The following is a 13,240-nucleotide window of genomic DNA, read 5'->3' on the forward strand; positions in this document are numbered from 1 at the left end:
TTTTTAAATTTATTTTATTTATTTTGGGCTGTACTTGGTCTTCACTGCTGCACACACGCTTTCTCTAGTGGCGAGCAGAGACTACTGTCTAGTTGCAGCGTGTGGCCTTTTCATGGCAGTGGTTTCTCTCATGGTGAAGCATAGGCTCTAGGGTGCATGGGCTCAGTAGTTGTGGCACACTGGCTTAGTTGCTCCATGGCATATGGGTTCTTCCTGGAGCAGGGACCGAACCCTTGTCCTCTGCATTGGCAGGCAGATGCCAAACCACTGGACTTCCAGTGAAGTGCTCTATTCAATTTTAACTGGCTAACTATAAAGAACCACATGTGGTTGATTGCTACTCTAGTAGATAATGTGATTATGGAACAGGAGTCTTTAGGAAAGGACATGCCATCTCAGGGATGGGGATCAATTTTACCACTAAGAGATAAGAATCCTGGGTGCAAGGAAGGAAAGGAGAAATGCAATCATAAGTAGAAATGGTTTAGGCATAAACCAGAGGTCTGCTGGCTCAGAGTGGTCATCCAGTGCCCTCCCAAGTTTCTTTTTTCTTTCCACCACTACCCAAAGAGTCTCTCAGTTGGGGTCACCACTGATCACCATCGTGTCCTTTGCCCTCTGGTCTGGCTACCCTCTGCCTAGGGCTGACCCCAAGGAAGCCCCTGGGTGAAGCTTCCTGCTGTTGTTGCCATTCAGACGTGTCAGAGCACACACCACCCACCCCCAGGGGCCACGGACGTGCCAGGTCCCACGCCGCAGGACCCCAAGTCCTACTTTGTCACTGCCACAGAACTGGGGGCCAAGCAGTCCAGGGCCTCTGGGCACAAACCTCCTTCCAAACCAAAGGCTCCAGCAAGCCCCCTTCCAGTCCACAGCCCCTTGAGGAGACCAGGGAGGGATCAGCACCACACCACCCCTTCTTCTAGGTTCTGACCTCGAAACCCACAAAGCCAGCCCAGGCTTCCTGTATCAGGGTGACTGTGCCCACCCTACTCCCTGACTCTGTATATCTTCAACAAGTGATGGGAAGGTGGTCCCATTATCCCCCAGCAAAGCTCCTGTCCTCAAAGATAAATTCCAGCCTCTTCCTTGTGTAAAAAGAACTCTGCTCAAAATGTTGATCAGTCAGTCAGTTCAGTTGCTCAGTCATATCTTACTCGTTGATAGCACCATGTTCTTTCTCCCAGGGTGTCTCCTCCTTTCAGGAGTCCAGGGATGTTACAACCAGTTTCCCCCCAACCCTGCACCCAGAGGTCCATCTCAGAGTTCCATATGTCTCCTCTCCCTACAAGTCTTTACTAGGAGGTCTCCACCTCCTGAAATTGTCTTGCAAAAGCCAAAACTCGGATGTTTACAAATCTTAACACAATAATCAGAGCTAACATTTATGCAGCACCTACTGTGTGCCAGGTGTTTCTTCTCTCATCAACTGTGTAAGCAGGTTCTGTTGTTATCTCCACTTGCCAGTCTGACCGCTGAGGTTCATGGTGGCTGTATCATTTGCTCAAGGTCACACACCTAGGGAAGTGGTTGGATCCAGGATTCAAACCCAGACAATCAGACTCCGGAGCCTGAGCCCTAATCCATACCATGATAGCAAGCACACACACTTATGATTTTTGCCTTATGGATCCTTCACCTGAATGCACTTTATGACGGAAGTGGAGCTCTTCACAGGGTTGGCGGGATTTGCATGTGGTTTCCTTGGGGGCACTGCATCACTCTTGCCTTTTGGTTGCCAACTGCAGGAAACCTATCTCCACTCCCTTAAACAGAAAAGTCTGTGTCTTCCTTTCCTGTGACTGTTGTACAAATTACCACACATTTAGTGGCTTAAAACACACAGTTCTGAAGGTCAAGTTTCCAAAATCAGTTTCACTGGGCTGAAGATGTCAGCAGAGCTGGTTTCTTCTGGAGGCTTTGAGGGGAGCATCTGTTTCTTTGCCTTTTTTGGCTCCAGGAATATGCCTGTATTTCTTGGCTTCTGGCCTCTTTCTCCACCTTCAATGCATGTCACTCCAGTACCCTTCTCTGTCATCAAATAACACCCCTCTACCTCTTACTTGCAAAGACCCATATAAGTACATTCAGGGTCCAACTAGCATACTCTACCCATCATGAGATCTTTAACTCAGTCACATCTACAGCGTTCCTTTTGCCCTGGAAGGTTCCTGGGATTAGGACGTGAGATATCTTTGAGGAGCTGTGTTTCAACCTACTATAGTGCTCAGGGTGGCCTACCCTCAGTTGTGGGCGGATAGAGTGAGTCACGTGATCTGACCTCATCCCTCTCTCCAGCTCTCAGACCTGCTTTCCTCTAACAGCCCCAGGCTTAACCCCACCATCCAGCAGCCCCAGGGAAAGAAGAGCTCCTCTTTGTCAAAAGTCCCAGGGCTGGTCCTCATTGGTCCTTCTGAGACTACAACCTCACCTTGGAAGTAATCACTGTGGCCAGAGGACCCTGAGTCTCTCTGATTGACTGAACCTGGGTCACGTGCCCACTGATGCCATCCCCTCCTCTCTGTCTTAATCACCATGTGTTAAGGTATTTCTGCAAAGAGAACTGAGAGAGGGATGGGTGGTAGCAGGCAGCATGTTATTAGAATCCACTGAATGGCCAGCACTTGAAACGGTAGCCTGGCACATAGTAGAAGTGAAGATGCTCAGTCGTGTGTGACTCTTTGTGATCCCAAGGACTGCAGCCCACCAGGCTCCTCCATTTGTGGAATTTTCCAGACAAGAGTACTGGAGTGGTTCGCCATTTCCTTCTCCAGAAGATCTTCCCAACCCAGGGATTGAACCCAGGTTTCCCACATTGCAGGCAGACAGACACTTTACCCTCTAAGCCACCAGGGAAGACCAAACTATATGCTTGGCAAATAATAAGTGCTCAATAAATGATGGGCACAGATGGTGGGAAACTTGGGCAGGGGGCACCTCTGGAAGCTAATGCTTGAAGAATACAAGGTTTACTAAGGAGATGAAAGCAGAGAGCCCTCCAGACAGAGGAAACACCTTGAACAAAGCAAAGGCTTTCGCTGTATGATCATGGTGACCACACATCCTAGTGTACCTGGGGGCAGAGGGAGATTGGATTGATCCTATTTTCTGCCTGTCTCCCCCACTATATTACTAACAACAGCCCCCTTTACACAGAAAAACTGTCAGGGTGTGCATGATAAATTATACAGTTATCACCACCTTAGAGCCAACCAGCTCCTTCATAAGGAAACCAAAGGCAGAAGAGAATGAGACTTACCAAAGAGCATCCAACTTTTAGTGGCAAACTCCAGACTAGAATTCAGGACTCCTCACTCCTAGGCCAGTGCTCTTTCACCCTCCAGCTTATGAAATCACCTCTCAAAGTCTGCATTGGCTTCAACAGTCACGTATCTCCCTTTTTCTCTTCTTGCCAAATTCTCCATAGGACTGTGACCAGATCCACCTGGATGATGTCTCATCTCATGACAATGGGCAAGATTTAAGGTAGGAATTTGGGGAGTCAAAAATGTCCCTTCTGATTGAGAATGAAGCTCTCCTGTCACTGGGATGCAGAGAGGAAGCTGGCTATCAGGGCAGGGTGTGCTTGCCTCCACGATAACAGGGACTTGTGTTTCTCTGAACTCAAAAATCACAATCATGCCCCCGACCCTGCAGCTTCTTCCACATCACCTCAAATCACTGAGGATGAGCTTTCCACAAACTCCCTGTAACTTGGCTTCTTCTTATCTCTTTGTGGGCCTGTTTTAGCCCTGCTTAATAAAGTCATGAATGCATGAGTGCATGGGTTCAGTCCCCGATCAGGGAGCTAAGATCCCACAAGCTGCAGATGCACAACAAAAAAACAGATAGAGCATGAAAATATTATATAAAGCATAATAAAATGCTGCATGCATAAAGACTGTCATACACCACTTCTAATCTTGCCTCCCAGAATCACCACCCTCAAGAGTCTAGTAGACATCTTCCCAAGAATTGACTGCACTCATTAACATATATGTGTGTGTGTGTGTGTGTGTGTGTATACGCACACATAAAATTTGATATTAGATCAGCTCAGTCAATACTCAAAAATATCTCCTGAATGAATAAACGGTACGTTGTTTTCTAGCGAAAACACTCAAAACTCCTAGGACATGAATTTCAGAAATAAGGTCCCCAACTGCTCAAAATGAGACAGCTTTCTGAAGAGTATGGCTGAGGAATGTTCCAAGCCTGTCCATTGTAAAAACAGAACCCTCATTAATCTGTGCTTATCAAAATGATCACAGTTGAGCACCTCTAGGCCCAGCAAAAGGATTGGGAGACCAAAACAATGTTTTGCTTGTGGGCCATTTGTGGTAACCTCATTTAGCATTGGCTTCCAACTTACTCCAAAAAAAAAAAAAAGAAAGAAATTAAAGTTTCTGTTACTGAGCCCTGCAAGTCTTTTTAAAGCCCAGCACAATTAGAGGTGATCAGTGGGCATCACCTGCTTTGTCTTAATTAGCTGTTCAGAAAATACTCTGCAGTCAGGCCTGGCCAGGACCAGGCTCCAGTGCCCACCAGGACTGCTCAATTTATGGAGTAAATAAACCCCAGATCAAGCTAATTGTGTCCTTTCCATGAAGTCATCCCTGGGAACCACTCTCCGTTTCAGATCTATGAGTGACCAGTGTTCCATTTTTAATCTTTTCTGCTGTAGTGGCTAGCTTGAATCGAAAGCAATGCCCCTCTATATCCTGACCTGAGCTGAGCTATTGGTACCTCACCTTAAGAATCCACAATCCAAGGGTGTTTTTTGCTCCAGAAGTCAAATTCCCCATGTGTTCATTTAGGAAGTATCGGTTAATGACCTACTGTGAGCTAGGCATCAAATGTCCCATATATATATCATATATATATATGTGTGTGTATATATATATATATACACACACATATGTTTTCCCTCAGTTAATAGTAAAAACTGAGACTGACCTGGTGGACCAGTTGTTAAGACTCTGTGATTCCAAGGCAGGGAGCATGGGTTTGATCCCTGGTCAGGGAACTAAGATCCCACATGCCACACAGGTAGCCAAAAAATAATTAATTACAAGAAGAAAAAACCCAAAAAGCCAAAAAAGCAAAACAAAACAGTAAAAACCATCAGTGTCATGGCTCTTATCTTGTGCAATTCCCTGTTCCGGATGGTTCATGCAGCTTATATCATTGCACCCTCACAGCAATTAAGAAAAAGTGGCTTGCATCATCCTCATTTTACACTGGAGAGTGGGAGGTACCGAGAGGTTAAGTAACCTGCCCAACATGACACAGCTGGTAAGTGTGGGAGCAGGATTCATGGACACCCTGCCCTGTCATGCCCTTGATCTCTTGGCAGAACATCCAGCCATCTCCCAGGAAACTAAGTCCTCTGAGTTTCAAGTCAGTGTTTTTCAAAAGTAAATCCTCTGGCCTTTCTGCACTACCCAGGGAAGGGTTACTGATGGCTACTGATCCCAGAGCTGATACCTGCCTCTGACAGAGGCTCTCACTTTAACCAGCCCACCCCTGCTCTGTGTAGCAAGACTCTTCTCTGTGCCGTTCCTGCAATACCAAGGGGAACTTCCCCAGTGGGTCAGATGTAGTAGATGCTGGTCCAGGAAGTCCTACACATGTGTGGTACCATCTTCCATGAGTGCCCAGGAGGTCATGCCTGATCTCTCCTTCTCCAGTGATCCAGACGAGTTTGAAAAAGAAGAACAAGTCACTTTTGAAAAGGAGGAATGTTAGGGTGAATGAATGCTCCAGCACCCAAGTTCATTGGCACTCAACCAAGGTCACAGACTCGTCTAAAGGCACACAGATGTCCTCTGCTGCCCAGCGACTCCCTGCTGGAGACTTCAGTGCTCAGATCACTGGATGGGAAGTGGTCTGATGCTGTCCTTCCACAGAGGCTTAAAAAAAAAAGTGGAAAGGAGGTTGATAAAAATTAAATTAAAAAACAAAACAAAATTATGTAGCAAGATGAGAACCTTGACAGTAGAGAGGAAGGAGCATGAGGCAAAAAGCATGGGTTCTTGGGGCATATGATTCTCCTTAGTAACAACAATTGCATTTCAAACCTTCCCTCTTATAATTTGATATTCCCTCTTATAATGTGTCTTCCCAGGGACATGGTAATTGTATTGTAATTTAACAAAATCCACTGACTTTCATAAAAAATATGAATTTTTGCAACATATGCTAAAGAATTCTAGTCAAATATCACTCATTAGACTAGTCATATCAGTGGTTTTAAATACCACTTCAAAATATAAAACTTAAATTTCAGGAAAAAGTGCTTGAATAGATTTTATAAAGCACCAGGAAATATCCAAAATATTTTCCCTTACTGTGTCTACTGAAAAAAAAAAAAAAAAAAACTCTTCTGAAATTTCCTCTACTTGATAAAATAATGAGTTAAAAATGAAAAAAAAAATCTAGAGCACATGGGCTTATATACAACAAGCTATGTAATGATTTCCATTTAACATTAGTCATAGTGGTGGTCACTCAAATAGGAAGTAAACTTGTATTTATCCAAACACCCAATAAAGCAAAATTCTCAGGTCAAAAAATAAAAACAGGGGTTCTGGAAAAGAGGAACCCTGATGGGATAAAGTCACATAGCCCCTTTCTCATCAGGTTAAGAATGTGCTCGAAAAGTGACCAGCACAGTGAGTCATTCTTACTAAATGGCTCTCTGTCCTTTTGACTAGAAAGTATCTAGTTAGGGGTATTTTATTTCTCTTTGGCCCCCGATCACCACAACCCAAGGCAGGGTCTGAGAAAAAAAAGTGACAGCAAAATCTCTGTGTAAGGACCTGCCCAAACAATACCCATATACATACAATTATTTGATGCTCTATATTTATCCTTTGGAATTATTTCAGGTTTACTTGTGTCTCCCTCTCGATCCATTTCCCTCGATCCAGGCCACCCTTCATTACTTTCCAGTCCAAGAGCACTATGCTGGCCACTGATCTGCATGTGAAGCAGCTTATTAGGTATCCTATTTTAGGTCAAGGGGGACACTCCATCTTTGTTTCTCAAAATCAGGGGGTTCCTTTCAAAACAGACTAGAGACACACATATGTAAACCTACCCTCTCTGCAAACACTAAAGACAGCTTTAAACTTGCAAGACAGTTCCCAGGAGAGAGTGTCTGTGAACTTTCACATTTCCTCTAAGCACATACCAAACATCACACACCCCAGTCTTCACTGTACAACTACTTACCATAGCTAGGACATGGAAGCAACCTATATGTCCATCGGCAGATGAAGGGATAAGGAAGTTGGCATACAGATACACAATTGTATGTTACTCAGGTCTAAAAAGGAATGTGGCCAAGTCAGTTCTAATGAGATGGGATGAACGTGGATCCTATTATACAGGGTCAAATGAGTCAGAAAGAGAAAAATAAACACTGTATGTTAACACAAATATATGGAGTTGAGGACCATGCAGGAGGTACTGCACATCCAACATGCAGAGCAGCAAGTGAAGACACAGACATATAAAGAACAGACTTTGAACTCAGTGGGAGAGCTTGAGGGTGGGTTAATTTGAGAAAATTCTTCTAAAACATTTACATTACCTTATGTAAAATAGATGACCAGTGCGAGTTTGATGCGTGAAGCAAAGCAACCAAAGTCATGTTGAGGGACAACCCAGAAAGACAGGCAGGGGAGGGCAGTCGGTGGCACGTTCAGCATTTGGGGGACACGTGTATACCCATGGGCGATTCATGTTGGCCAATGTGCAGCAAAACCTGTCTCAGTACTGTAAAGTAATTATCCTCCAGTTAAAACAAATAAAAGACTATTCTTCATAATCTTGCACAGTGGTCAGTATTCTCAGAATGAGGGTGCAGGTGAAAAAGATACAGAAGAAAATTAAAAGCAACAACACCAACAAAACAAGTGTAATGATCAAAATGGAATCAAAGGATGGTCAGTGGGCCACAGCCTTGCAGAAAAGAGACTCACAAACCTATGTGGAAAGGGGACTTCATAAAGAATAGCAGGTGGGCCCCAATTTAAGAGAAGCCTGAGGGTAGACTTGTTGGCCATGGAATGACAGTTCAGAGATGTGCAGCCAAGCCAGATATCAATTGGAGTGACTTTGGCCTCACCAGGCCACTTCATCTACCTCAGCTTCTCCAGTTAGAACCTGGTTTTTACTAGAGTTATCTACCACTCCTATCTTTTGCCAATTCCCTCAGGCCCTGGTGTCACTCTGGATTCCGCGGAGTCTCACTTTCTCCACAAGTGGAAGAACGACCCAATTTCCTGGATAACAGCTATGCCAGTGCTCAGCCCTTGGGCTCCTCACCTCTCGTCCTCCCAGTACCTCTCATGCTGGAGCCTTCCTCCTCACCTAGTACTGCAAAGGATTGGGCCACAGATCCTTTATGATGACCTTCCAGGGCAATGAGCAAGGTCAGCACAGGGCCGGCTAGGCCCTGAGCCCTCCCGTGCACTGCCAAGAACTCCAATATAAATCACCAATCTGGCCCAGTGCCCACGTGGGACCCCACCTCAGCAATTTGGTCAGATCCTGTGAAGCTGTGGTCAGAGAGCCAGTTGAAGAAGTTAACGCTGCTCTTGTGGTTCCTGTGGCTGTATGCCTTACGTTCAAACCCCTGGTGCGACTGAATTGGAGTGGAACAGGATACTTGGTATCTTGCAGGAGAAGGAATATGGGAGAAACACCTAAATCACTTTCCAATTCAACCTCCACTTTTCTGCCCCCACCCCCCAAAATCCAGGGAGCTGCCTCTTACCAGTGACGTTAATGAGATACTTCTTAACAATTACTTCTTTTTGGAAATACGTATTCCTCTGAAAGGACAATGTGATCATGCAGTGATGAGTGGGATGCTGGAGTTCCTCCACCTGCCAGGACAAAGTGTGGCAGGTGGGGGGTGGGTGGGTGTGAAACCTCTTTACAGAAGAGCTGCCTTTTCCTGTCTTCAGGGATAAACCACATCCTCTCCCCTTCCCAGTCACCTCCCCTCCTCAATGATCAGTGTCCCCTGCCTGACTTTCAAGTTGGTCATGAAGTGAAGCATGTCTTGGTCTTGTTTGGTCATCAGACATGACATTTGGGGGTGGTTCGTAAACTGCTTTAGGTCAAGGAGCCTCTAGATGCTCGAGGTAAAAGTGCCAGAAGAACAAACCTAGCCTAAAGGGTAACATGGCTCTGTCTGACTTCAACTTGCTCCTAATTAACTCATCACATTTCTGTTGATGAAGACTGTCTGAACGCCAGACAAGGCTGTGCCTAGGAATGCACTACCAGAAGGAGGTTCTCTTCCTAACAGGAAGGCCCTAAGCTCCATCTCAGCCCCCTGAAAGTTAGCTTACTTCTGGAGAACACACACTGCTAGCTACAACCAGTATGAGCACATACACTGCCAACCTCCCCCCAAATACACTCAGCTTTTGGAAGAAGACCTGGATTCCAGATAAGCCTTTTCTCTGAAGAGTCCCTGGTGCTAAGGACAATTCTGACTGGGACCTCTGCAAGAAAAGCCCAAGTACCAATTTGTGCTAGCCAGAATAGCAAGGACATCACACCTAATATCAGGAACAGATATGCAGGACGGTCACCAATACCCATCATCCAAAAATATAAATTTTATACCAGAACTCTCAGATCTATAAACTGTTCCTGCAATAGCACAGGTTAAAAAAAAAAAAAAATCTCAAGCACCACAGCAAGGCATACAACTTTAATCCAGAAACCACGGATTCCCTGGGTGATGGCACTTCTGTGTTCTAGATTCAGCATCCGCCTCTGACAGTTCTTATGTTTCAGGCGAGCGTGCACCCTTTGGGCTTTCTTATTCACAGGCTCCAGCTCCAGCTGCAGGGTCGCCAGCGCCTCCAGTGCAGGCCGGTCACTGGGAGCTCCGGGCCTTGGATGTTCCTGGCACTGCTCCTCCGAGGACACCTGCTCCTGCTCCTCGTACACCACCAGCTCCACCTCCTCCATGACGTCTAACACCAGCAGCTGGACTTCCTGCCCGATTCCCGATATCTCTCCCTCCTCCAGGGTAGCACCTTCCTCCACTGCCTCCACCCAGTAGAGGGTGGCCTCCTCGCTTGGCACACCACCTGGGGCCTGCATCACCTCTGTCACCCCACCAGGCTGCTAGGCCCCAGGGCCCCTTCCTCGTGAAGACCTGGGCTCACAAGATCCAGGATCCCGGGCTGATGCTGCCTTCCCCTGGCCCCATCTCACTCTCCATGGTGTTCTGGTCCTAGCCCGGAGAGGCGAAGAAGCTGGCCACGAGAACACAGCAGGCAGCCTGCACAGCCTGCCCACCAACTGCAGCCTATGTGGCACTACCAACAGCTTCCTTGCCCACAGCCAATGAGCAGGGAAGGGGAGACACTCATGCGCAGAACTGTGCGTCCCCATGCACGAATAGGATGGTGGCCGGAAGGGGCTGAACTCCACACCCTGACCTCCAGACACCAGGACACGCCCCTTGGAATTCTGGACACTCTGGCCACAGGTGACCCAGTGGCCAAACTCGGCCCTGCGCAGAGTACACCGGTCCACGCAAGCCGTTTGCCTGACCAACAGTGCAGAAGTGCCTGACCAGCGACTGGGAGAGCCAGGCCAGTTGGAGGTGAAGGCAAAGAACCTGAACCTGATGCTGCAGCCATCCTCAAGCTTGACATTGCCTCTGGGGCAGCGGGTGACTCCGTGTACTCAGGGATCCACACAGGTGAGACAGGGTTCCTGGGTACCTCAGGGACAGAGGGGCTCACCTCGGATCCAAGCTACAAGCCCTGGGCAGGGCGTGGGGCTGGGGGGCCGGGGGGCGGTGCAGGGGATCATGGAGGCATGGGGAAGTGGGCGGATCTCATGCTGACCTCACCAACGTGCACCCGCTGCAGAGTGCATCTCTCAACTTGTGCCTTAGGCTTGAGCCATGTCAGGAATGCAGCCATCCTCTGATGAAGAAGCAGAGCACTTTCCTCAGCTCACTGTCCAGGCCCCACAACGCAGCCCAAGCCAGACACCCTGGAGCCCCTGACCTGCGGGCTTTCAGCTCTTGGCCTGTCCCCTGGCCTGGCTTAGAGCAGGCAGCCGGGTGGCTAAGGATGTGCATCTGTGGATGCACTTCCCAGAGGAACAGAGCTTCTCTGGGAAGTGTTTGAAGTGGAGCAACGTGCTCCTCCTGACCATTAGTTACTCCTGCCTCCCAGCCGAACAGCTAAGGTGGGCACACTTAAGTGCCTGGACAGATGCCATGCTCACACTCTGTCTCCTAGGATGTCTGGTGTTTCACACTGAGCACATGCCTTAGACCAGACACACACACACACACACACACACACACACAGGTGACACTAGCACACACATGTACACACACACACACACATACAAGGAACAGTGACACAGATGCAAACAGGTGTTTCAGAGACTGAAGAACCAGTGGTTCATATGAAAGACACAGACCTCCTTATTTCTCTGAGGAAAATGTCCATTCTGATCTTCAAATATGAAATATAGAGAAATCCAACTTTCATGAAGGAAAGTTTTTCATACAGGCAATATAGATTTTCATACATGCAATGCAGAGAACTCTATATTTCATGGTGGACAGTCATTGCTTTATATTTGGGAAATACAAAGAATTAAGTATTTCACAAAGAAACAGTGGTGCCGAGAATATAATTTATAAAATAGAGGTGATTCCAATTCCATGTTCGTTCCCCATATCTTAATTAGTTAACTTCATGTCAGTAAAATTTCACTGAGGTTTCCATATAGGCAAGGCATACAGTTTCACAATTCAAGCAGGAAAGCATATGCTCAATTTTTCATATCTGAAATATATAGATTTCCCCATTCATGTAGGAAACAGTGTGCACAAATATTTATATGTGAAACAGACAAGATTCAATATACGAGGAAGAAACTTATAAAAGTACGGTTTCAAACATGAAATACAGATTTCCTTTTTCATGTTTAAACATCTGCATCCATGTTCTCACAAGTGAAATAGAGAAAATTCCATATTTCATGCAGAAAAATCATCTCTCAGATTTTCATCTGCATGAAGCAGGGCATGCATAGCAAGGGCTCTGGAACAACCCAGAAGCATAGCATAGGAAGGGATATGGGAGTGATTCCAGGATGGGTGGGACCCCTACATACTTATGGCTTATTAATGTTGATGCATGGCAGAAACCATCACGATACTGTGTAGTAATTAACCCCCAGTTAATTTCTTTCTTCATTGAGTTTTGAGAAAAGGAAAAGAAGAAGGGGACTCTGTTCTGCTCTGTGGTGACGTAAATGGGAAGGAAATCAGAAAATGATGGGAAATATGTACACCTAAAATTGATTCGCTTTGACATATGTACAGCAGAAACTAAAGCAACCTTGTGATGCAACTATAGTCCAATAATAATTGTTTGAAATAGATTACATGTCAACTAATTCCAGCAATGAATAAATAATCGATGGCCCCGTTGGCAATATATGACCTAGGCAGTGTTATGCTAAGTTAAATAGTTCAGTTAGAGGAAGGCGAAAGCTTTTACATCACATGACATTGTTAAGTTGAAATCCCTGCATTATGAAAACAGAGTAGAGTGTGGTCATTGGGCTAGTTGAAATGGCCCATAATGGTCCAGGTTACCAAGTTTTAGTCCCGGGTTGAATAAGCTCATCAAGGAAGATACTGTAATAGAGGCAGGATGTAAGAGAGCTGTAGGCCTCAGCCCAAGACCATTAGTGAAGCTAGAAAACCCAACACTGTCAACAGAAAGCCTCTCAGCACAATGCAGTGAAAGCTACATTATAGCCTTCCCACAGGGCCCTCCAGGCCCTCGGGCCTCGGGCTGGGTAATGGACTGTGGAGCTTGGGGACAGGCTGTGTCTTGCAGAGTCCCAGAGCCCTTGCTGGAACCACTCACTGGCCTGGCCCAGGTTTCCAAGCAATGGCCAACGTGTCCCACCCCTACCTCCATGTCTGAACAGTTGTGACATCTGCATGGGTCACAGTCTACAGGACCCAGCTCCCCATTAGGGTAGACTGAGGAGGCTGAGGGCCAGCTGCATGCTGGGTACCTGGCTCCCTCATTGACGGCGGCTGGGCAGGGTATGGGGGCCTTGGTAAGGGGAGGGCACAGAGAGCTGAGAACTGCCTCTTCTAGCTGAGACCAGGCACTGCTGGAAGTAACAAGACTGGGTGCTAGATGAATGCTCCCAA

At 46.6% G+C, this 13,240-nt stretch overlaps 1 protein-coding gene across 1 annotated transcript; it reads right to left on the reverse strand.

Annotated features, from left to right (window-relative positions):
* Window positions 1–8,379: 8,379 nt before the first annotated feature.
* On the reverse strand, window positions 8,380–10,134 carry LOC133053743 (testis-specific Y-encoded protein 3-like). Its single transcript, XM_061138253.1, has 5 exons — window positions 9,733–10,134; window positions 9,047–9,124; window positions 8,779–8,897; window positions 8,540–8,684; window positions 8,380–8,421 (listed from the first exon to the last, which is right to left on the reverse strand). Exons 1-5 carry the CDS (start codon window positions 10,132–10,134, stop codon window positions 8,380–8,382), a joined length of 786 nt encoding a protein of 261 aa, XP_060994236.1.
* Between the last annotated feature and the right edge of the window lie 3,106 nt (window positions 10,135–13,240).

Source organism: Dama dama, unplaced genomic scaffold (genome assembly GCF_033118175.1).
Source record: "Dama dama isolate Ldn47 unplaced genomic scaffold, ASM3311817v1 ptg000209l, whole genome shotgun sequence".
Classification (NCBI taxonomy): domain Eukaryota; kingdom Metazoa; phylum Chordata; class Mammalia; order Artiodactyla; family Cervidae; genus Dama; species Dama dama.